This window comes from Ammodytes marinus (assembly GCF_949987685.1).
Source record: "Ammodytes marinus genome assembly, chromosome: 20".
NCBI lineage: Eukaryota > Metazoa > Chordata > Actinopteri > Uranoscopiformes > Ammodytidae > Ammodytes > Ammodytes marinus.
This window is the reverse complement of record NC_137224.1, coordinates 20026430-20052234: the sequence shown is the minus strand read 5'-3', so window position 1 is coordinate 20052234 and position 25805 is coordinate 20026430. Positions and strand designations below refer to the sequence as shown.

At 40.5% G+C, this 25805-nt stretch overlaps 1 protein-coding gene across 1 annotated transcript; it reads left to right on the top strand.

The window, feature by feature from the left end:
- Nucleotides 1–314: 314 nt before the first annotated feature.
- Nucleotides 315–21380, top strand: LOC307266480 (polyunsaturated fatty acid lipoxygenase ALOX15B-like). Its single transcript, XM_080048515.1, has 14 exons — nucleotides 315–479; nucleotides 4069–4273; nucleotides 4415–4496; nucleotides 7361–7495; nucleotides 7714–7817; nucleotides 8177–8331; nucleotides 8539–8694; nucleotides 9325–9528; nucleotides 9629–9715; nucleotides 9835–10004; nucleotides 11521–11642; nucleotides 20037–20137; nucleotides 20835–21005; nucleotides 21181–21380. Exons 1-14 carry the CDS (start codon nucleotides 336–338, stop codon nucleotides 21358–21360), a joined length of 2016 nt encoding a protein of 671 aa, XP_079904641.1. The 5' UTR covers nucleotides 315–335; the 3' UTR covers nucleotides 21361–21380.
- The last annotated feature ends 4425 nt before the right edge of the window (nucleotides 21381–25805 follow it).

Genomic DNA, 25805 nt, shown 5'->3' with positions numbered 1-25805 from the left:
CAACGCGCTGCAACCATATGTCCATGGCTGCAACGAGCAGTTCACACTGCTGCGATTTCTCCCCCGCAACGTTCTATACCGTCTCGTCGCAAGCAGTTGCAAGGCTAATCTTTGGTCTGAACTGGGCTAAGAAGCAAAATACAGACGCAAGCAGTCAATGTTTAGTAAAATAAACACCTAAAACGTATATGTTGGACCTTTTATCCATACTAGTTTGAAATAAGACATGTTATGGAAGCTAAATAGACACAAATCTCAAAATGTTTTTGTCTGCCGTGTCTCGCCTTAACTAATATTGTCTCCCCATAAGGATTCTTCTGCTTTCTGGGGTGAACATGGTGGATTATGAAGTGATCGTATCCACTGTGGATCGTGAATCTGCCACTACATTTAACGATGTCTACATCAAGCTGGTTGGCACAAAAGGGGAGAGCAACCGCGAGTGCCTCAGGAACGATGGATATTTTTGCCAAGGAAAGGTAAGTCTGAAATATCTCTCTTTTAGTGTAGGCTATAACACAAATCCTCAATTTTGGTAGATTATAGGCACATTTAATTCCACTTCAGAGAAGCGGATGTAAACCCCCACCATCTCGGGCTAATCGGGGCTAATGTACAGCAACAGGATGCTGAAAAAAAAGGATAAAAAAATTAAAAATTAAAATTAAAATCATTTTTTTTAATTTTTAATTTTTTTTAATGGACCCTCGGCTGTGTGACTCGGCCCGGCCCTTCCCTCTCGGGAGTGCCATGGACATATAAATGTGCGTGCTGTCAACTTCACCTGAAAGTTAAATAAAACTTTGTCCCAGGCCATTACTCATTACGAGTGGTTCTAGGCTGGCTGGGCCTGGCCCAATCACACACACAGCAGAGGGCCGCCCATTCAGAGGCTGCATTGAATTGTATTATATCGCATTCAACTTCTACTCGGTAATTATGAGCATTTGACGATGGTCAGTTACGTTCAGGGCCGTCGGACTGCGGACAGGCTTGGGGGGCCCAAGGCAGAGGGGGGCTGCACAGAGGGGGGCTATTTTTTTAATTGTTTTATTTTTTTTACTGGCTCAATATAGGCCCCTGATCTTTGAAGGCCCAGAAAAATGTTATTTAGGAAAAAAAACAGATATCAGGGGCCTTTCATTCGTCAGTACATTTTTGTTATTTTTTAAATAACATTGTTCGGGGCTACGAAGATCAGGGGCCTATATTGGGCCATTAAAAAATACAAACAAAGGGAAAAAATTCCCGAAGCTGACTGGATTTTTTTAAACATTTCTTCTTTCTGCTTTTTGGTCATTCTGTGTCTATAAATTATTCCAGAAAATAGTACTAAATAGCTTACATAGGAAACGGTTGATTTAGCCTTAGTTTTCTCCTCAAAGTGCACCAGATTGATGAATTTTACTTTAACATTTTAAAAAAAATCTTTCGGGGTAGCATTCCCCCGGACCCCCTAGAAGGTCCAGGGTCCACGACACAGTCTCCCAAATTCCTGTGAGAAACACTCTGTGTGTGTGCATGTTTATTAAGAGCCATTAGACCAGAGGTTGTGTTCAAGTACGCGTAATAATTTGGTCATTCATCAATAGAAACATTGTGTTGTTATCTGGCTCAGAGAGGGACCAGTCACTGATACGTTTTGGACTATAGACAAACATAGCTTTTATATGTTTGTTTTGTAAGACCGCCTCTCAGAGGGCCCATCAGGACTTCCTGTATAGGGGCACAGAATTTGGTGCAACGCCCCTGCCTCCGCATAACGTATAAATAATCATGGTGGGCTGCCATGGCCAAAAATGCCAGGGCCGATTTTTTGTCCCAGTCCAGCCCTGGTCATGCATGCCACTCCGCAACCAATGCTGGGCTTACACTACACGACTTTTCACGCGATTTGACAGTCGCAGACAATAGGCTCGTTCGACCTGTCGCCGTCTTGCTAAGACCTGCGCAATTATGACGCTCGTCTTGCTGAGCGCACTGCATTATGGTTAGACTTTTTGTCCCACTTGCACCCGTGGCTGGCTGCGGCTCGGCTGCTTGAGACTTTGAAGTCCCGCGGTATCAAGACGGACACAGACACTGGAGCAAGTCGCTGCAGTTGCTCCCCACGGGCTGCGGGAGCGAAATGTCTGATGGGAAACGTCTTGCTGACAGGCGGAGCTGAGCGCTAATTGGGAGTTTAAACCTCGTGCCTTTGATGCGTTTCCCCAATTGGTTAGGCAAAAGTCTGACATCACCGCTCAAAATTAAATTACGATCCATTCTTTTTGATTTTAATTTATGTTTAATCATTAGGCCGCCACAATATGCATTTAAGCAGAAATGTACTTAATCAGAGTTAAACCTCTGAACCCTTGACATAGAAATAATTTGGATGTGTAACTCTCCTGTATAGATATATTTAAAAGTGAACACAAACTTGAGTCACATAAGATCTTGGTGAAGTGATTTTTATACCATTAAGATTAAATCATAGGCTTATTTCAAGTGATCTAAATGGTCTGGGGATTGTATTTTACATGTAGTGTTGCAAAGCCAGACCAAAACTACAACAAGTAGTTTGTTTGTTACACATCATAATACAGTTCATCATATCCATCTCTACAATAATAATAAGGGATCTTTTCTTAGACCTTCTTTATTTAGGCCGATCATATTCGTTATGTGAAGGGAGAAATACTAAACCTCCTTTATTTGGATTTGTAAATTATTCTTGTAAATTATTCTTTATCACTTAAAAGTAGGTGTTCTAGTAAAGTAACAAGAAAGATAAAGATGTGTGGGGAATGGGGATATTAGCTTATATCTCGTTTCTTGTTTTGAAAATGCCCCTCGCTTTTAAAGTGTTTACTCGTCTTTGTGTTGTGTTCTGCTTCTAATCGGTTGTAGCATGTGTGACTCTCCTGCGAATATGTTTCTAATAGGCCTTCAAAATAAAACTAGAAAACGAACTGCATCCGCAACAAGGACGCTACTTCCGACTCGGAGCTGTCCGGCTTCAGTCAGGCATTTTCGTCACTCCCCCGACTGCACTCGGCTACTCTCGTCTACTTTCCAGACGAGCTGAAAGTTAGGTCGAACGAGCCTAATCTTTCAATGTCGGACTGAAATCACGGGAGTCTTACTGGAGTTGTGGCGCGTGCCCGTAATCTCGGTCGTTAAGTGTATGGTGGTCTTCCGACCCGATTTCAGCCAGTCTTCTCCCCGTCTTGACGTTCCGACATAGACATCAAACAGGTTTGATATTATCGTTAGTTTTAAGGGGTTGGCTCAAGCGAAATGACGTGCACACTGTCACACTCTCTCAGCACCAAACACGACGCAGGAGGAGCGGCATTAGTCGCGACCTGTGTCCAGCTTCGATGCACTTTTTCCGGACACTTTCACGTAGCAGCCTCAGGTGGAGAACCAGGTTGTCACGCGCAACCTTAACACTTTACCGTCAAATACAGGGTTAGGAGTGAGAGTTATTTTGGGACGATATCAGCATATACATTTGGTCAAATAACTACATGTCCCCCGCTCGGAATATTGAATTCACTTTTTTTTTATTAAACATAATCACAATCGCATTTGCAGTTTTAAACGTGATCATGCATACGTGATAAGGGCATATAGTTGTTTATACACCCAGTCCATTTTACCTGCTAAAAAAAAACGTTAGATTTCACTGAAATCACTTTTAATCCCCCGTAGCAGGATTGGAAATAATATTAATTTTAAAAGGAATCTAGTTGTAGTCTTGCAATATGAGACCCCCTGTCTTCTCAAAATCTCAGTCTGTGACTGAGAACTAATGACTAATTGTCTTCAGGTGTAAGTTGATTGTCTTTAGATGTGAGAGGGTGTCAGTCTTTTCAAAGTCCTTTGGTGTAAGCCCAGCACAAGGTGCTTCAAGGCAAGGCAAGTTTATTTATATAGCACAATTCAAACACAAGGCCACTCAAAGTGCTTTTCAACTATAATTTGTGTAACAAATTTGTATTTGCACTTGTTTTTGCCTGGTTTGCATCTGCACATAAACAGAGCACAGAGCCTCAGTCACCTCTCTTTGTCCATCTGCAGGAGTCTAGTTTTACCGTGTCCTGCCCTTCCTCCATTGGAAAGCTGGTCCTGATAGAGTTGGACATAGTGTCTGTCCCACCGATTCCTTTCTACCGCTGGTTACCTGCCAAGGTGGTAGTGAAAGTCCATGACGAACCCACCTACAACTTTCCCATCTACCACTGGATCACCGACCGTGAGGTGCACCGTTTTAAAGAGGGGACAGGTGTGTGTGTGTGTGTGGTTCACTGCCTGAAGAAAAACGGTAGAAAGACAATTTATGCAAGATGGCTATAAGGAGAATATTAATGCTAACATACTGTAGCTATCAACAATTTTTAATCCTCGCTGTGATTTCTTTTTTAAGCTCTGAGAGTCTTTGATGAGAACCATGATCTTGGCAAGTACAGTCGGAAGGAGGAGCTGAGGCAGCGAAAGAAAGACTATCGGTGAGATTTCAGCGCTTTTATAGCGCTTATATTCATTTTTAGCTTCATGCATCCCAAAACTAACCTGCATTTAAGCCTGCTCCCTCTTTGGTTGATTGTATTTGTGGATTATGATGATAAATTAACCCCCCCCATGTGACATTGTAACACCTGCTAGAGTTTATTCAAATATATAATACTACAACACTATATACAGTGGAGGAAATAAGTATTTGATCCCTCACTGATTTTGTAAGTTTGCCCACTTACAATGAAATGAGCGTTCTATAATTTTAATAGGTTTATTTTAACAGTGATAGACAGAACATCAAAAAGAAAATCCAGAAAATCACATAAAAAAAAAGATAGAAATTATTTTGCATTTCATTGAGTGAAATAAGTATTTGATCCCCTATCAAAACATTGCTTAGTACTTGGTGGAGAAACCCTTGTTGGGAAGTACAGAGGTCAGACGTGTCTTGATGACCAGGTTTGCACACATCTCAGGAGGATATTTGGACCACTCCTCTTTGCAGATCCTCTCCTAATCTTTAAGGTTTCTAGGCTGTCGCTTGAGCTTCAGTTCCCTCCACAGATCTATTGGATTAAGGTCCAGAGACTGGCTAGGCCACTCCATGACCTTAATGTGCTTCTTCTTAAGCCACTCCTTTGTTGCCTTTGCTGTATTTTTAGGGTCATTGACGTGATGGAAGACCCATCCACGACCCATTTTTACAGACCTGGCTGAGAGAAAGAGGTTGTCACCCAGTATTTCATGATACATGGCCCCATCCATAGTTCCCTCGATGCAGTGAAGTCCACCTGTCCCCTTAGAAGAGAAACAACACCAAAGCATAATGCTTCAACCTCCCTGCATGACTGTGAGGATGGTGTTCTTGGGGTTATAGTGAGAATTCCTCTTCCTCCAAGCATGGCGAGTCACTATGATACTAAAAAACTTGATTTTGTTCTAATTTGACCACATCACCTTCTCCCAAGCATTCTCTGAGTCGTTCAGGTGTTCATTGGCAAACTTCAGACGGTTCTGTACATGTCCCTTCTTGAGCAGGGGGACCTTACGGGCACTACAGGATTTCAATCCATTACGGCATAGTGTGTTACCAAATGTTTTCTTGGTGACTGTGGTCCCAGCTGCCTTGGGATCATAAACAAGCTCCTCCCGTGTAGATCTGGGCTGATCCCTAACCTTTCTCATGATCATTGATACCCGACAAGGTGAGATCTTGCATGGAGCCCCAGACAAAGGGAGATTGATGGTCATTTTGTGTTTCTTTCATTTTCAAATAATTGCACCAACAGTTGTCTCCTTCTCACCCAGCTTCTCGCCAATGGTCTTGTAGTCTATTCAGCCTTGCAGGTCTACAATCTTGTCCCTGATGTCCTTAGACAGCTCTTTGGTCTTGCCCATGATGGAGATCTTGGAGTTTGATTTATTCACTCTGTGGACAGGTGTCTTTTATACAGGTAACAAGTTGAGACCGGTGTGTTTTATACAGGAAACTAGTTGAGATTAGGAATGCTTTTTTAAAGCACGAGGATTCATCTGTGGGAGCCAGAATTCTTTATGGTTGGTAGGGGATCAAATACTTATTTCACTCCATGAAATGCAAAATAATTTCTATCTTTTTTTTTTTATGTGATTTTCTGGATTTTCTTTTTGATATTCTGTCTATCACTGTTAAAATAAACCTAGCAGTAAAATTATAGACCGCTCATTTCATTGTAAGTGGGCAAACTTACAAAATCGGTGAGGGATCAAATACTTATTTCCCCCACTGTAGAATGTGCATGCTGCCCGTCTCCGACCGCTAACCCAGCATCCGCGGCGCCCCCTGTAAGCCCGGCTCAAAGTGAACTCTTTCTGAAGATAAGTCCCAAGTTTGGGTCTGATTGGACAGTTGGTCAAACAGTCATGGCAAATTACAGCAAAGGCCCCCTCTTGTGAAGACATTTTCGTTAATGGCGGCCATGTTTCTTGAGCTATCTCGCTAAAATGTTATACACATGTGTATGTCGGCCCACTAAGGCTGTGTACCAGATTTGGTGATGATAGGTTGGAAATCCATGAATTACATTACACATGCAGTTTATTCAAATGAGGTAAAATCTATAATGGCTGACCTCTATGGTCCGAGAGACTAGTTTGTTGAGCATCATAAACTGTACTTGTGTAAAACATTCCAAGTCAATCGGAGTAAGGGGGCGTGGACTAAACATTGCATTTATGGTTTTGGCATTTGTGGTGCCCCATATAGGTTGAGCATGCTACCACCCGTGTTATGCACATATATACCAAGTTGTATGATGACAGGCCCAATGGTTAATGGGGTATGGCCAATTAGCTGCTAAGCCCAGACATTTCGGGGCTGAAATATTACAATTTGAAAAAAGTGTACTTGAATAACTGTATTTCAGCTCAAGCACATTATCTTAACATTTTTCTAGGAGGCCCTATATGGTCCCACAGGGTTTTTTGTAGAGCACCTGGAGCTGGACCTGGGTGAGAAATTTCAAGTCAGACGGACTTATGGTGTGAAGAGGGACTATCAAACTTTTCATTCGGGGCCAAATAACAGCGCCACCATGTGGAGGACTACTTAGAAAAGTAATAGAAAAAGTAATAGCACACGATTCCCGGTGGGGGAGGAGTACATTCTAGGTGCAACAGTGCGGGAGGAGTTGCAACTCAAACTTTGGCGGAAAAATAATGTGTTGAAGCCTGAGGAATATTAATATTTGCATGCCCTTGTTATTCTCGGGCGTGCACATAATAACATGCACACATTACGTTTGCATTCTCCAAATGAAAACTGCAGATACACTGATAAGTGTCTCACCACTCTCTTCTTCTCTATTGATCCCAGCTGGGTTGTGTTCAATGATACAGAGGGAATGCCCCACAACATGAAGGCAAAGAAGGATCAGAAGCAACCTCTGCCTCCTGAAGTCACATTTTCATTCATCAAGGCTAGAGAGTTTGACTACACTATGAACAAAGGGTGAATTCTATCTATCTATCTATCTATCTATCTATCTATCTATCTATCTATCTATCTATCTATCTATCTATCTATCTATCTATCTATCTATCTATCTATCTATCTATCTATCTATCTATCTATCTATCTATCTATCTATCTATCTATCTATCTATCTATCTATCTTTGAAACGATTTGAGGCATCATAATAAAATTATTCCTCCCTTTTATGTTTTAGGTTAAATAAACTAAACCTAAAAGCCCTGACGGGTTGCACGGACGACTGGCCTGATATTAGAACTATAAAACGGGTGTTCTGCGACAAACGGACCAAAATATCAGGTACTGTAATATAGTTTAATGTCATTCTTGACATTGTATGCATAATAGTACACACTTAATTGTATTCTTTCAGATACTCAATGGCATTCCATTATGCGACATAAAAAATATTGTAATTGTTTTTGTTCCTTAGCTAAGATAAGTAATTTGGTTTAGTAAATACTAATTTGTCTATTTTAAAGAAGGATTTGCATGTATGGAAACATTTAGAAGTTTCCTAGTTGTAGGTTTTGCTCAAGGGAAAACAAGTAACTTTTTCCAATTTCACATGATTTGTATCAGCTACTAACAGTGGTAGAGAAAGATATTCTAGCCCAAACTTTGAAACCCAATGAACTTCAACTCTGTTCTTTTTCCAGACTATGTCCAGGAACATTGGAGAGAGGATGCCTTTTTTGGCTACCAGTACCTGAATGGTGTTAACCCCATGTTGATCCGACGTTGTTCACTACTGCCAGAGAACTTCCCAGTCACTGAGGCCATGGTGTCAATCAACTTAACTGAAGAAATGCAGGTATTTTTCTTTTTCTTTTTTGATAGTATACTAGTTTAACTTCCAAACTCCTTTGTCATTTTAGTTTAGCTTGACAGGTGAAACTTACATTACAAGTCAAATTTAGAATAGCATGGTTCATTTGCACAAGTTTACTTAGATTATGTTATGTGCACACTCTGTGTTATGAGTCAAATAATTTATCATTTACACAAAAATTTCTAACAGGAAGGCAACATATTCCTGTGCGACTACAAGCTTTTGGATGGACTGCAGGGAAACATCATTAAAGACAAGAGGCAGTACTTGATGGCTCCCCTCGTGCTTCTCCACAAAACACCTGATGAGAAGAAAGGATATAAATTGATTCCGATTGCTATTCAGGTGAGATTAGAACTCGATTATAGCAAAGAGTAAATATGTATTAAAACTGAGTATGATGGAGTTGACATATGATAGATAAGACAGAAAAAACATTAATGAAGAGTATACATCAGAGAAAAAGCATCCTTTTAAAGTATTTTCATTGCCATTACCAACATGAGGCAACCTCCTAAATGTGCACTTTGTAACTTTGGGTGTGTGAGGGAAGTAAACAAACTTCACTCACAAGAATATTGGATCTCTGGAAGACTGTTAGAAGTTAGAAAGCTTCCTGAAAAGTCACTGTTTCACAGTTGTTGTTTACAGCAGCCTGACCCACAGTTTTGATTTAAATCATATTCTAGTCGTGCGTTTTTTTCATACTATCTATGGTTTTTTTTCAAGTTCCTCAAAAATAACTGAGTTGAGTTATAATAGAATTATTAAAAACTAAGAATTATACAGTATGTAGAGTAAATATGTTTTGTAAACAAACTGCAGGCTCCGCAAATGTAAACAAATCCCCCTCATCTGAATCTACTTTAAGCAATAAGTATTGAAACAACAGCAACAACAACAAAAACCTTAAATATTTTAGACAAATCCTGTTAATGGATTGAATGAACAACATCCCACTTCCTTTTCCTGCAGCTGAAGCAGACTCCAGCAGAGGACAATCCCATCTTCTTGCCTACTGACACTGAGTATGACTGGTTGTTGGCCAAGGTTTTTGTGAGAGGTGCAGATTTCAGCGAGCACCAACTCAATGTCCACCTGATGCGCACTCATCTGCTGGCTGAAGTATTTGCAGTTTCACTGCTGCGCAATGTGCCCATGGTGCATCCACTGTACAAGGTAACTGAAAGTTTTTCACCGTGCTAAATGGCATGAATGCATCAAGATTCCTGACTTAAAAAGTAATAGTGTCAATACCAGAGTTCCTTTTTCCCCCCAGCTTCTCATACCTCACACTCGCTACGTTCTGAACATCAACTTGTTGGCTCGAGCGCTTCTCATATCTGATGGAGGAGCTTTCACAAGGGTATGAGAAGACCAATGCCCTCAGTGGACAACTGTCTAAACAATGTTGTTATTTTTTTTTATTACCATGCATAGTATTCAGCTCTTACAATATCCCTTACATGTTTGACTGTTCCCTAGTCTGCAGCTTCTGGTGGAGAGGCTATGATCACCATCCTGCAGAGATCACTCTCCTCAATTACCTACAGATCTCTCTGTATACCAGATGACATTGCTGACCGTGGGCTCCAGGATGTGCCAAACTACTACTACAGGGATGATGGACTCAAGCTTTGGGATATCCTTCACGGGTATAATAGGCACTTTCTATTGAGTTTTAAGGACATGAAGTTTCAAAACTATACAGTCTAAAGTCTTACACTGTGAGGTTAGAACACATTTAAAGGCCGTGAAGAATTCAAAGAAAAAAAGAAAGAAATACAGTGCTCTTTGCACAGCATGTTACAGTAAATATGATTAATCTGACAGGGTGCACCAAAAAGGATTAGAGACGAAATGTTATCCTATTGCGTTCCTTGCCAAATAGCGTCTTACAAAGGAATTTCACATGTTATCCAAAGGGTGCAGCCAGGAAAGGAACCCAATAACAAAAGGAAATGTCAAGCTGTATCCTCACTGACACCGCAGAGAAGGAGAGAATTGAGCAGGAAAGGCAGCTAGCATGCAAAAGAGAAAAAGGGCAACAAAATCAAAACGACCAAGTGCATCCCAGACTAGACCAGTTGCCAAGGCTACTGCACCCCAGTGCACTCCACCCCAGCTGGGGAAGAAGAAACAGAAGAGAAAGAGACAGGAGGAGGAATCTTCATCAGATGAAGAGGATAGTTTGTGTTTGGTTTGTATGGAAACGTTCTCCAGCACCCGTTCAGGGGAGGTAAGGGAGAAGTGTTGTATGTGCAACCAGTGGGCACACAATCTCTGCTTAGTTAGAGTGAGCAGACCCTACATTTGCCATCACTGTAACTCAGATAGTGAATGTGTGTATCCTAGTTGAGAAGGCTATTATTGTTAGACCTATTTGTTTTGTTCTTTATGTTGTTACATACAGTAGGTTGGTCTTAATATGGATTTCCTTTTTGTTAATTCCTTGCTCATTTTGTGTTAAGATGCATAAAGTTATGTAGGCCTATTTTTCAACTTGACAAATGAAATTAAACTTTCAAATGTAGTTCTGCTTTCTTGCCCTCTTTTTAACATTTTTCCCATAAAGATAACATTGTGACAAACAACCCCATAGTGTGTGACAACCGACCCCTTGATGGGGTTGGTTGTCACAATGTGTTAGTGTCTTTGATGGTAAATTTCTTCTTTATTACAATAAGTTAGAAAAAGTGAGGGGTTCACATTTCAAGCCAACACCTTAAGCTTAAATTTAATGTAGGAATGAATATTGAAAGATGTTTAGGTGATGAGCAATTCTCACTAGAGTAAAAAGTGTGCCTACTTACCCCGGTCTCCCCTACATAGTTTAGTTTTTTTAGATGTTTCGGTTCGCGTTCACAAAGGCAAAACTCAAACGGACTATACATTGTTAACTTAAGTCACATGCATGGAAATGCTGTCAGACAGTTTGGTGAGTGTAAAAGCAAATCGCTCGCAATTTCTACCATCTACTAAGCAGCCCGAGACAACCTCTTTCAAGCGGAGTCAGAGTTGTTTAGTGCGCACCAGAGTCTCGGACTGCGTTCAAACAAACCCAAATACCGTATCAAGGGCTTAAATGTTCCAAGATTCGTTTCAACCGCAATAAACAAAGCTGGTGTGAACATGCCCTTACTGAACTTACTGTATGTTCATTTCTTAAAGTTTCGTGCATGGAGTGCTCAGCTACTACTACAAAAGTGATGGTGAGGTCGCGCAAGACACCGAATTGCAGGATTGGATCTCGGACATTTTTGAAAAAGGATTCCTTTCCCAAGAATGCACAGGTGGGTTTTTTTTTTTTTTTTTTTAAATCAAGATCTTTTTATTTGTTTTTTTTGTATAGAAAAGTGAAACAGTTGTTAATTTGTTGCAGACGAGTGGTGTGAAAGAATAAATAAAAAACAACTTATGCCACTTAAATCAAGACAAACAGTAAAATAAAATAAACATCAAAATACCCAAAAATAATCCCTCCCAAATCACTGCCTGTTCACAGAGCCTGAAATGAGCCCAAAAAAGGTCCCCATGCTTTCTGAAAGCCTGCACTAGAGTGCCGAAGCGAGTACCTAATTTTCTCTAGCTTAAGGCAGGACATAACATCTCTCAGCCATTGTGCATGAGTGGGCGGGACAGGTTCCCTCCACCTCAACAAAATGGTTCGCCGGGCCAGAAGAGAGGCAAAAGCTATAGTACGTCGCTTAACTGCAGTTAAACCTCGTCTGTGACCCCAAAAAGTGCAATTAAAGGTTTTGGTTCCAAATTGATTAACACCTGAGATAATGTTTGGAAGACCTCTACCCAGAATTTGTTAAGGCTGGGAAACAACCAATACATATGAAGTAGAGAGGCTTCATATATGTTACATCTTAAAGGTCACATATTATGCTACATGCACTTTTTAAATGTGTTCCAACTAGTGGTGGGCCGATAACGGCGTTAACGGCTGCGTTAACGCCAAACTCTTATCGGGCGATAAAAAAAATATCGCCGTTAATCTCTTAATTCCACCTCCTGTTCGGCTCAGGGGAGATGCTGTTCGCCGTCGGGGTGAACCCCCTTCAGCACGTGAAGGCTCGCTTCACGTGCGGGAAAGCTATAGCGTGAGCGGCCACAGCTTGTATTTTGGTCATATCTAACACTGGACTGCAGGCCTATATAAAAGTGTTGTACCTTTGCTTTCTTTGGGTTAAAAAAAACTCCATCAACTCAGTATCCGTCTAGTCCAAAAAAACTCTGTCAGCTGCTGCTGCAGACGGTGTGCAGACGTGCTCGGAGAATCGGCATCGGCGCATCAACAGTCATTCAATGCAGCGGCAGTAATCATACAACCGAACGGTGTAGAAAGTCCCGTCAGTTAAAAATAGTGATCCAGATTTTAAATCCATGTTAAAATCGGAAGGATATAAAGCTAGTTAGCTTAAAAAAAGTAGCAAACATGTCAACTGTGATGTGTTCAGGCCGGCTCAGTAATATGATTGATGTGTTCAAATTAGAGGTGGGCATAGATTAATTTTTTTAATCTAGATTCATCTAGATTAATTTTGAAATTAATCTAGATTAATCTAGATTAAAATGGCTCATTTGAATTCATTCATAATATGCGTGTGCTCCCTAAATAATGACTCAAAGTAAGTCTTTGAGAACGTGTTTCTCAAGCCAGGTGGCGCATCAGACCAGGGGCTCATCTCCTGTTTCCAACATGCATCACAAACTGCTTGAGGAAGCTGTTCTACTATGATAATTGGTGATGAAAATAAATAATGTTCAACAAGATGTACTTGTGTTTACAAACTGTTTATTCAGTTAAACATGAACTTTGAACTGTAGGCCATAAGAGGTAACGATGAATTGTTTAGGGCTGCAACTAACGATTATTTCAATAATCGATTAATCGGTCGATTATTTTTTCGATTAATCGATGAATCGGATAAAAAAAATAAACATTTGTAAATGCTGCATCTTTATTCAAAAACTGAACATTACTTCAAATTCACAGTGCACACTGAAGTGTCAAAACACCAGGTTATTGCTCCAACGTCCCGGAACTATTAAAAGTAATATTAAATGATAAAAAATTAATAATAAACTTAACTGGGATAACACAAAAAAAAACATACAATGTATGATATACATTTATACAGTATAAGGGATGTCCATGGTAAACCAGTCAACCGATAATATTTTTAACCGGTAAATACTAACGGTTAAAAAAATTAAATCATCTTAATTTCTCTCAGATGACAGGAGAGTTAATTTGTATTGATATTGATACCATTTTCAAGACTCCTTAACGATCCAAGTCTTTATTGATATCAAAATTGATAATTTTCTATTATTTTGTTGAAATAGAACTTGTATTATTGCTTTAATTGCTGATATGATCATAGCTCAAGATAGGACATTAAACAGGTCATAATTCCATTCCATCTTTACTATCTATTTTATCTTGCTGGGAAAACAAGTTTCGCCAAAATCTCAAATTTCTTTTTTTTTGTGTTGCATTTGAACACATCAATCATATTACTGAGCCGGCCTGAACACATCACAGTTGACATGTTTGCTACTTTTTTTAAGCTAACTAGCTTTATATCCTTCCGATTTTAACATGGATTTAAAATCTGGATCACTATTTTTAACTGACGGGACTTTCTACACCGTTCGGTTGTATGATTACTGCCGCTGCATTGAATGACTGTTGATGCGCCGATGCCGATTCTCCGAGCACGTCTGCACACCGTCTGCAGCAGCAGCTGACAGAGTTTTTTTGGACTAGACGGATACTGAGTTGATGGAGTTTTTTTTAACCCAAAGAAAGCAAAGGTACAACACTTTTATATAGGCCTGCAGTCCAGTGTTAGATATGACCAAAATACAAGCTGTGGCCGCTCACGCTATAGCTTTCCCGCACGTGAAGCGAGCCTTCACGTGCTGAAGGGGGTTCACCCCGACGGCGAACAGCATCTCCCCTGAGCCGAACAGGAGGTGGAATTAAGAGATTAACGGCGATATTTTTTTTATCGCCCGATAAGAGTTTGGCGTTAACGCAGCCGTTAACGCCGTTATCGGCCCACCACTAGTTCAAATGCAACACAAAAAAAAAGAAATTTGAGATTTTGGCGAAACTTGTTTTCCCAGCAAGATAATATAGATAGTAAAGATGGAATGGAATTATGACCTGTTTAATGTCCTATCTTGAGCTATGATCATATCAGCAATTAAAGCAATAATACAAGTTCTATTTCAACAAAATAATAGAAAATTATCAATTTTGATATCAATAAAGACTTGGATCGTTAAGGAGTCTTGAAAATGGTATCAATATCAATACAAATTAACTCTCCTGTCATCTGAGAGAAATTAAGATGATTTAATTTTTTTAACCGTTAGTATTTACCGGTTAAAAATATTATCGGTTGACTGGTTTACCATGGACATCCCTTATACTGTATAAATGTATATCATACATTGTATGTTTTTTTTTGTGTTATCCCAGTTAAGTTTATTATTAATTTTTTATCATTTAAAGCGGCAACGAGTAACTTTTAAATATCTTTTAAACAGCCTCATGTTTCCTCTCATAATCATAAATTACCTTTTACAGCAAACAAGTCCATCAGTGCAAAGAAAGACGTTTTTATATAGTTTTTATTACTGCATTTGATCTGGTCGTACACCCAGTCCGATTTTCGGTTCACGCGTGCATGCTCTATGGTCACATATCCGCATTGGTCGCAGATTTCAGTGTGGCGCAGGAACGCGATTTGAGAAGCCTATGGCTCCAGGTGAGGGAAGGGGATAGGGAGACCAGATCCCAATTCACCAGATGTGGGACAAAGACTACGTTTGTGCGGGACAAAGTGCCGTTTTCTTTAACAAAATAAACTCGTGTCACCACCGGTAATGCCAGAGACACGGCTTTCTATATTAAAAAACACTATCTTTAGATCAGCGCGCAGCAGTTAAGTTAGCTACTGTTAAACAAATAGAGTTAAGGCTGCGGCTTCACATTAAAAGCATTTCACTGGCTTCACATAAGCATTTCACTTGACAAACGTGAGTTGGCTTTTATTTTGAAGTAACAGAAAGGAAATGCTGAAGCAGGCAGCACCTTCACACAGCCCGATGAGCCCAGCAGCCCCCCGACAGTGCGATACACACACACAGAGACAAACGGAGAGACGCACACTCACAGACTGCTGTCTCCACACAGCTATCGGATATATAGGCTACCAGATTATAAAACACGCATTTAAAAAGGGGGGCTCACTTTCAATAACAATGCGGGACAACGTCTCAATTTGCGGGACGTGTGAAAAGTAATGGAAATGCGATCTGGTCACCCTAGAAGGGGAGCGGGAGCCTTGTTTGAGACAGTTATTTGTCGTCATAATTCATAACGGTTACGGGGCTGAACCATCAAAGCAAAAAAAGAAAATGCAATGAAGAAAAGCAAAAAAGGGAGAGTGATAGGCGGGTGGGAGGGCGTTGCCAAGCAACGTATAGGCCTACACAATTTCACGGAGTGAACCTAGACTGCAGTGTTTACTCCTAAATGAATGAGCGGTAGCCTACTAAAGACTCGTTCAGCTCCGTGAGAGGTGACAATGCATCAACTCATTGCAATCAGGTGTGTTTAGCACTTACTGGCATTAGTAGATGCTGTGTCACCACCACTCTCACCGAGCCGAAAAGAGTCCACACACGGACACGCACCATATTGCTTCCTGATTATTTGAATCTTGCAGCCCTGCACGAGCAAGCAAACAGCTTCACGACAGCTGGCGTCGTAATAATACTACCGCTTTTGTTCAAAGGTGTCGCCAACGTGCCGACTTACTCGTAGTACCTTTAATATTACTTTTAATAGTTCCGGGACGTTGGAGCAATAACCTGGTGTTTTGACACTTCAGTGTGCACTGTGAATTTGAAGTAATGTTCAGTTTTTGAATAAAGATGCAGCATTTACAAATGTTTATTTTTTTTATCCGATTCATCGATTAATCGAAAAAATAATCGACCGATTAATCGATTATTGAAATAATCGTTAGTTGCAGCCCTAAACAATTCATCGTTACCTCTTATGGCCTACAGTTCAAAGTTCATGTTTAACTGAATAAACAGTTTGTAAACACAAGTACATCTTGTTGAACATTATTTATTTTCATCACCAATTATCATAGTAGAACAGCTTCCTCAAGCAGTTTGTGATGCATGTTGGAAACAGGAGATGAGCCCCTGGTCTGATGCGCCACCTGGCTTGAGAAACACGTTCTCAAAGACTTACTTTGAGTCATTATTTAGGGAGCACACGCATATTATGAATGAATTCAAATGAGCCATTTTAATCTAGATTAATTTCAAAATTAATCTAGATTAATCTAGATTAAAAAAATTAATCTATGCCCACCTCTAGTTCCAACATATCCATGGGTCCACGGTGTGCCTAGAGACTGCCAAAATATCCCAAAAAATAACAATCTCTCCTTTTCTCGCTCTCCCCCTTTCTGAAAAGCCCCACCTCTCCCCCCAATATTCTCCGTTCAGAATTCTCGCGGTTTATGACGTCATAAACTGCACAGCCACATCCCCATATTTTCTTTATATGTCCATGCTTCCCCCCCACATTAGCAGTAGTCTATGATAACCCCACCCCCCCCCCCATTTCTTATTGGTCCACGGCCCCGAGATCCTCTGGAAAATTTTCAGAGCGACAGCCATGTTGCTTTCCCCGCTAAGCGACAAGATGCCCATAGTACAGCCTGAATGTTACATACACCAACACAGAATGCTTTTGCTCATACTCCACTAATTTATCTTAACCACAGCAGTCTATTAATGCCTCGTTTTTAATAACACAACGGATAGGAAGCTACCTGTGCTTTTTTTTAAACGGTGAAACTAAAATAATAGTTTTTATTGGTAGTTTTGCCTGACTGGTGTATAGCTATTAGCTTTGGAACAAGCAACCAGCTTTTGCTCATAACACACTGTTTATATTCCCCACAGCAGTCTGAAAATGACTCGTTTTTAACATGACAAAGGATGGGAAGATATTCCTGTAGAAATCACACTTTGAAGCTACTGTTTTCACTGGTTTAAATCATGTCAGGTCATATCAAATTGTTAAAAGTATGGCTTAGCTCCGGGTAAACACTGTGTTCGCAGTCACGCAGTGTCTCTCTAGTATCGCGAGAGCACGGCAGAGACGGTGGGAGAGCCCCATGGACATATAAAGAAAGCCCGACAGAGAGGTGGGAGGGGCCAGCCAGATCGCACAAATATAGGTCATCCTGAGACCAGAGGACAATCAGGGTATAGAGGCTTGCTACAATAAATGATCTGAACGGGTTTTTCAGGAAACATCTAAAAAAATAAGTATTAGGGACTACTTAGACCATATAAAATTGACAGCAAAGTGCATAATATGTGAGCTTTAACCACAGTGGACTAACATCAGGGTAAATTGTGGATAATTTGGCTTTTGAGATACGAGCCCTATGAACCACTTTGAATTGGATTAGGCAATGTCGAGCGCATATCGAGGTGGAATTAACATGTTTAAGAATGGAGCTCCATGTATCTTCCGCTAAAGAGAAGCACAGGTCCCCTTCCCATGCTGCTTTGATCTTGTCCATAGAGGCATGTCTTAGATCCAACATCCTGCCATAAAACGCAGAGACAAGTCTCTTTTGAGATGGGTTAATAGAAAGAACAAAATCAACAAGGGTTGTCTGCTGGTATAGAAGAGCTGGTCAATTTGGATAGCACAAAATGCCTTGTTTGCAAATATCTGAAAAAATCTGACCTTTGAAGACCGAATTTGTTGCTTAGTTGTTCAAATTATGCTAAAGTGTTACCCATATACAGGTTTTTGAAGTACACAATACCCTTCTTCTGCCATTCTTTAAAGACAGGATCTTGGGTTGATGGTCTTAAAAGGTGGTTTGATGCAATAGGGCTCAGCAGGGAGAAGTTATGCAACCCAAAATGTTTCCTAAATTGAACCCATATCCCTAGAGAGTGTTTAACCACTGGATTTTTTAAAGATTTAATCGAGGGGAGTGGAAGTGGGGCTCCAAGTAATGCAGGCACGGACATATTATCGTCTGTATGTAATTCCATGGCTACCCAGTCAGGACAATTGGGCTGATTGTGAAAGAAAGACCAAAATGAAAGGCAGCGCAGGTTGGCAGCCCAATAGTAAAAACGAAAGTTTGGTAGAGCCAGGCCGCCAGCAGCTTTGGTTTTTTGGAGGTGGGTCTTATTGAGACAAGGCCACTTACCTCTCCATATATAGGAGGAAAGAGTTGAGTCGAGTTGGTCAAAAAAGGACATGGGGATAAAAACTGGTAAGGCCTGAAAGAGGTACAAAAACTTTGGTAGAATGGTCATTTTAATTGAGTTTATTCGGCCAACAAGAGACATTGATAGGGGTGACCATTGCGTAATCGTTTGTTTGATCTGATTAAACAGATTGATAAAGTTCTCTTTGAAAAGATCCTTGTGCTTCTTTGTAACTGAAATGCCCAAGTTTGAGAGCTTGTTTTTTTCTATTTTAAACGGTTTGTTTTTAAGGACCGGTGCTTGTACTTCATAGTTAATGGGAAACTGTTAGCTTTTTCCAAGATTTATCTTATAGCCTGAAAATTGACTGAAATGATTGAGCAATGACAAAGCAGACTGCAGAGATGTGTCTGGGCTCGAAACAAAAAGCAGAAGGTCATCAGCATATAGGGAGACCTTATGCTGTATGCCGACCCTCCAAATACCGGATATGTCCTCACAGCTACAGAAGGCTATGGCAAGGGGTTCAATGGCTAAGTCAAAAAGCATGGGGCTCAGAGGACACCCCTGGCGGGTTCCACGATGTAAGTCGGACGGCTTGGAAATCTGAGAATTTGTCCGAACTGAGGCTAAAGGGTGAGAGTATAGTAACCTGATCCACGATATAAAGTTTGACCCGAAACCAAATTTGTCAAGAGCCGCCTATAGATAAACCCACTCGACGCGGTCAAATGCTTTTTCTGCATCAATTGACACTCAGGGATGTCCTCGGAAGCAGAGTAAATGATATCTAATAATCGACGTACGTTAAAGAATGTCTGCTCTTCACAAAACCAGTCTGGTCCTAAGATATAACCGTAGGGAGGACAGTCTCTAGTCTCCGAGCTAGAACCTTAGCTAAGATTTTAGCATCTGTGTTAAGGAGGGAAACTGGTCTGTGTGAAGCGCATTCGGTTGGATCTTTATCTTTTTTAGCAATAAGAGTGATGCAGGCTTCGGCAAAGGATGGAGGGAGAGAGCCTTGTCTGTAGGATTCAGATAGAACGGAAGACAATTGTGGGGAAAGAAGTACAGAAAACTTTTTTTAGAACTCTGCAGGGAAGCCGTCAGGGCCCGGACATTTGCCTGATTGCATCGAAGAGATGGCTGCAGCTATTTCTGCCTGTGATATAGGTTCTTCCAATCTTTACTTAAAATCCAATGAGAGTTTGGGAATGTTAAGACAGCTGAAAAAGTCAAGCAATCCCTACACAGGTGGGTTTTAAAGAAATCCTCAATCATTGATGATGATATTTGTGCTTATTAAGATTTCACTGTGTTATTATAATGCAAACATGAGTCAAATGTCTTCATGTTGATGTGTTAATGTACAGTTTATTCCCTGTAATTATCAGGAATTCCACAGAGACTCACCTCCGTTGCTGAGATGGTCAAATTCGTCACCATGGTGATCTTCACCTGCTCAGCACAGCACTCGGCTGTAAACTCTGGACAGGTGAATCCATTTAATTTATTGGGATGATCAATTTGAATGTTACTATTGATGTTGAATGGAATGGTGTTTTTCAGTTTTCTCTGAACCGGAGAGAAATGAATAAATCCTGAAAGAAACACTGCTATCCAATTGCATGCAGTGCTATTTGAAATGCACGCTCAGGTGCCGCCCCTTGAGTTGGGAAGGTATATTGATCGTGGCCAGACCCTACATCGTTCTAGATGTGGATCTGGATTTCGAGGCTAGTAAACATTTGCTAGCTAGCACAAAACACAATGTATTGAACATGTTTGATGGACATAATAAATAAAACCAAAGTGTAAGAGAAAAGGATATTTTGATGTGAGATAGCCAATGTGAAAAGTCACCAAAGCTGTCACAGTTTATCCTGATGTCAATATTCATGTCTAAACCAAATCTAATGACAATCTAACAAAAGGTTGTCAAGATATTTCATTAAAAAACTAAAATGTTTACCTTAATCATGGTGCTGGTGAAAAAGTCAGGGAATCGCCAATTTCAGTAGCATCCATCCCTGTGGGCCATGAACGTTCCAATCCAAATTTACTGGCAATACATCTCATAGTTGCTGAAATATTTCAGTGTAGGAAAAAGTACTAAACGATTGACCAATAGAGTGACATGGCAGGGCTTCAAACAAGTATGAGTAACAAGTCTGTTAATTTATTCATTGCAGCACAGCTATGGTGGCTGGATGCCCAACAGTCCCAACACTTTGAAACTTCCTCCACCAACCACAAAGGGGACAACAAGTGAGGACACTCTGCTGAAGACTCTCCCTGACATCATGACAACAGCGAGGGCAAATGCCATCACTTGGCTACTCAGCAAGCAGTCTTCTGACATGGTGAGTGCCAAATACCTAATGAAAAATGACATAAGTCACATTTATATTTAATTTGTGTAACATAGGTTATTATTTTACAATCCTATTTTAGCCACAAAAGGTTCCTCCAATTGTACATGGTTTTGCCAATAGTTTATGTTTGCTAAACGTTTAAATGTGTCTCTGATCCCATCAGGTCCCTCTCGGCCAATACCCGGAGAACCATTTCACTGAGGAGATTCCCTGCAAGGAGATAAAGGCTTTTCAAGGAAAGCTTGAAGAGTTAAGTTCAACCATCAAGGTCAGAAACGAGGGTCTGGAAGTGCCCTACACATACATGGATCCGAAAGTGGTCGAAAATAGTGTGACCACTTAAAGATGGTTGGGGGGCAGAATAATTGCTTATTTACACATTAGATGTTATTGATTATCATGAATAAAACAAAACAAAATGAAACAGTGTAGACTATTATTCCCTCATATTGTGGCAAGCCGAAATAAACTGTCCTGCGAGGACGGAGCTCTCTTTTCGCTCTCCCATTGCTATTCTAAATTGTTCTTCAGGAGAGGTTCTAAAATTTGGATGTTTTTGGCCGAATTTCTTTTAAATATATTTTGCGGACATTTTTTAATTTGGGGCAGTGCAGGAGGAAGTGCTGCTCAGTCTCTACAGCAGCTTCTCCACACTGCTGGCACAGCCGCTCCTCTTTGGGCAGCCATGTTTTCTTATATCTGCCTGTTTCGATGGCCAGGCTGTGAGCGCTCAGTCTGTACTTTGTCAACATCACTCTGTCTAATATCAGTCACTGTTATCAGGTAGGGGGCCACAGTGTACTGTCTGTTTAGGGCCAGATAACACTGCATTTTGCTCTGTGTTTGTGTTTTAGTGTTCCAATGGGTGAGGTAGGTTTGTTTCTGATGTGTTATAATTTGGTTGATTCTAATTGATATGTTCTCAGGCTGGTCCTGAGGCAGAGCAGAGGGGGAACCTGTCTGTGGACAGAGCCTCAGGACCAGCTCAGTGAGGGGACTCCTGTTCATCTCTTGGCTTTGCAAGGCTTTGTGCTGGAAGGAGTGGGGGTCACTTTGTTTTAGGTGTAGCCAATATTTAATTGATCTTTTTTGGATTTTTAGTAGTAGTGGATATTGGCCTAATTCAGCTCTGCAGGCATTGTTGGTAGTTGTCCTGTGTACCTGCAGAATGCTTTTACAAAATTCGGTGTTTGCAATTTCAATTGGATGTTTTTCCCATTGGTCAAAAAGTTGGTTTGTTTGTGGGCCACACACTTCACTTCCATAGAGCAGGATGGGTTCAATAATTGCTTGGAGTAGTTTGAGCCGAATTGGAATCTGAATGTAAATTTGTCTTTTGATTGCATAAAAAGCCCTGGGTGCTTTCTCTCTCAGTTCATTGACTGCTGGGTTGAAACTTCCAGTGGAACTTATTTTCAGGCCTAAATAGTTATATTCTATTGTATGTGTTCCTATTGTGAAGTGCATTGTGTTTCCCAGACATCTGGATCTTTTCTGGAATATCATTGTTTATCTCTCGCTCTCTCTGAAATTCAAATTCAAATTGGCTTTATTGGCATGAAAGTTTAAAATAGAAAAACAATGTTGCCAAAGCAAAGTATCAGTAAGATACAATAAGTCCAATAAATCAGACAAAACACATATGACAATTATATACATTATGAAAATTATATACATTATGAACATTATATTACTTGTGTGAGTGTGTCTCTCTCTCTCTCTCTCCCTCCCTCCCCCCATTTCTATTCTGCACTGATATATCAAATAAAGGTGACACTCACTCACACAAGAATAAAAATACACAGCTGGAGGCGACCAACTTTCAGGATTGGTCAGACAATTATTACTCTGTCCTCATTGGTTGTCGCCCTTTCAAAATGAATCGGTGCCAAATAAGGCTATTGCCTAAATTAATCTAAAATGCCAAATGTAATTGCGTGGGTGCAACAGATTTTCGGAGACGTCTTGAAATATCCGCGTTATGCACAGTGATGTTGATGTGCAACCTTTCCTGTTTAATAAGAGTTGACTTGTGTTACTGTTGTGGGTAAGTTTGTGGAAAAGGTCTACATGTATGCAGCGTGCGTCACTGTAGTCAGTCAGGGCTTTAAGTCAGCTGGTAGAAGCGTAGAGGGAAAGCACACAGACAGCTGCCCACCTTCCTCTGCACCCAGACCTAACCGGGCTGTTTAGTTCGCTCTCTGTAGTGCTGTATGTTGCTGTCCTTCTTTCCTGAACCCACTGGTTGTTACTGACTGTTGCTATCTGTCTTACTTTATTATATACTACATAAGGCTTTCTTTTTGGAACATGAATAGTGCATAATACCAACTGTAACTGTTTCGTATAAGAAGTGTATTGAAATGATTTCTGTTATGATTTTCCATTTTACAATTGAACTGACTTGACTTATTAAAATCCTTACCATTGACCATTATTGAATTGTGACTTTATTCATTTACCACATCTATTAAATGATCCATATGATTATGTACAAAAAGAAAAAGAAGCATGTGTAAGAGAGCAAAGCATCTCTCTAAATGTCACAAGGGAGCACACAACTGATAATCACTCACAAATACTTGCATCCCAAATACTTCAGGATACACAGAGGTATACCCACACATATCAATGTATAGCGTAAAAGAGGAGATCAATCAGTTTAAATAAAATTGTATTTACTTGTAACAGGTATTTCAAATACAATTCACCCACATTGAAAAGTTTGTGTCTAAAGGGGTAGAAGGCACCCGCTACCACTGTACCTTATAGTCCAGGGGCCGGTTTCCCAAAGCCTTCATTCGTAGCCCCTACTTAGACCCTGTTTCCACCTGGGATTAACATCTGACTTTTTGAATCTGGTTACAAGTGGCCAGCTCTCAGTCCGTGTGTTCCCACTTGTATTTTCAAATGTGACTTCTCTGTCTACTTGTGATCCGATTCCATTTACCCGCGCTGTATTTAAATCAACACGTACATAATTTCCGTTTGCATTGCTGTTTTTAACCGGTGGGGTTCAAACAAGTAAACATACAGGGCTGTACAGTGCCACAGTTTTAATCGCATTTGCTATTAAAATGCATTAAGCCTACATGCGAAGATAATTACCAGTCTAGGTTGACGAGATAGGCTACTGTCTCATTTAGACAAGGAGGAGCGATGCACTACGCTGCTTAGAGGGCTCTACATTAACACTCGCCAAATGCGGGAAATATCATAGATAGAAGGCCTATATAAAAGTAAAAACTCTTAGGCGAGTAAGTTATTACGCCTCTTTGGTTGGTGAAAGATGTGTGTTTGCCGGGCGGCTTTTCTAACGTCTGCTACACTCTTGTCACCACCACCAGTAGCCTACACGGCTTTCTATATGCAGTTAAGATACTGCACATGCGAACAGAATATTTCCTGTGCGCCTTCACATTAAAAGCCTGTTACTAGCCAAACGCGAGTCGACTTTTATTCTTAAGCAGATAAGAACAGGAAGTCGTTGCCTTGCAGATCTCCAGTCAATAGCAGCGATTTCCGTGTTTTCAGATTTACGCAGTGAAATGAAACCAGAGGACAGAAAGCTTGTCATTTACAATACTGGCGGATGCAACTAACGTTCATGAGGCTTCTATAAAAGCTGCATGAACGCCAGTGATGCATTTTCAACGTATTTCTGCTCAGGCAGGGGGCAGCAGTTGAGTAGGCGGTCCCTAATGTGACCAAAAACCACATAGGTGTTCCCACTACAAAATGAATGTGGATACAAGCGACACAACCGACGTAAACCACCTCCGAATGTGGTTTTTGTGATCCGATCTCAATGCGTCTTGAGAGTGTTTTCATCTGTAGTTAGAGCTGTATTCATGTGATCCGATTACAAAAGTCAGATGTTAATGCCAAGTGGAAACGGGGTCTTAGATTACTTAACATTTCGCCTGTTTCCCGAAACGTTCTTTGCTACGAATCTCTTTCGTATACGTCATACGTTGGTAAGGTTGGTCTGGTCAGGTGGAAACAGGGTCTGAGAGCTCTACCGTAGTGATGTTTCAGCTCTCACTTGTGTCATTAAACTAATAAATCTGACTGTATTTCATATCAAACGGACACAGCGATGCCTGTATTAAATAACAAACTGTTCAAAACGATCCAACTGTAATGTATATCACGTATATTTAAAGTATGCTATTTGATATTTTAGCAGAATAGCATTCACTCTGATTCACAAAGTGTTCAAACTATATGAACAAGTACTTTTTAGTCATCTATGTAACTGACTTGACAATCAGCATTAACTGAATGGATGCGATGTCCGTCAATATGAAAATACTTTATACGTGATAGCCTACACTCTACAGTCGGATCGTTTTTATCAGTTTGATATTAAATACCGTCATCTGAGTCCCTGCGATCGCTGTGGCATCGCCAGAGATACAAACCCCCACATATCCTTCCGTAAAACACCATGCGTAAAACAGACACGAGTGACATCCCTGTTGCGCATGGAACTGCCACATAGCCAGTGTGGTGTTTCACCAATGGTTTAAAGTCATTCATGAAGAAAATAATTGCTGGAAACAATCTTAATTTTTATCTCCTCCGCTGTTTCTATATTTTCTATATATTTTTTTAAAATCAGTAGCTATGTTCAACCATGGTTAACACTAGAACCTCCGCACTGTGTTCCACACCGCCGCTCGTCCGGCTCAGCTGACAGCAGCCGGGCAGAGTGCGTCGGATCCTCCGCCTCAAAAAATGTAAACGTGTGAAAAAATGTATGAATAATCAATTAGAGCTTACCTT

Bases quoted from the DNA above. Each gene is read 5' to 3' on its own strand.
- LOC307266480 (XM_080048515.1), top strand. From the start codon at position 336: ATGGTGGATTATGAAGTGATCGTATCCACTGTGGATCGTGAATCTGCC. The intron at 480-4,068 runs GTAAGTCTGAAA...GTCCATCTGCAG, and splicing joins GATATTTTTGCCAAGGAAAG to GAGTCTAGTTTTACCGTGTC. The intron at 20,138-20,834 runs GTGAATCCATTT...TATTCATTGCAG, and splicing joins CGGCTGTAAACTCTGGACAG to CACAGCTATGGTGGCTGGAT.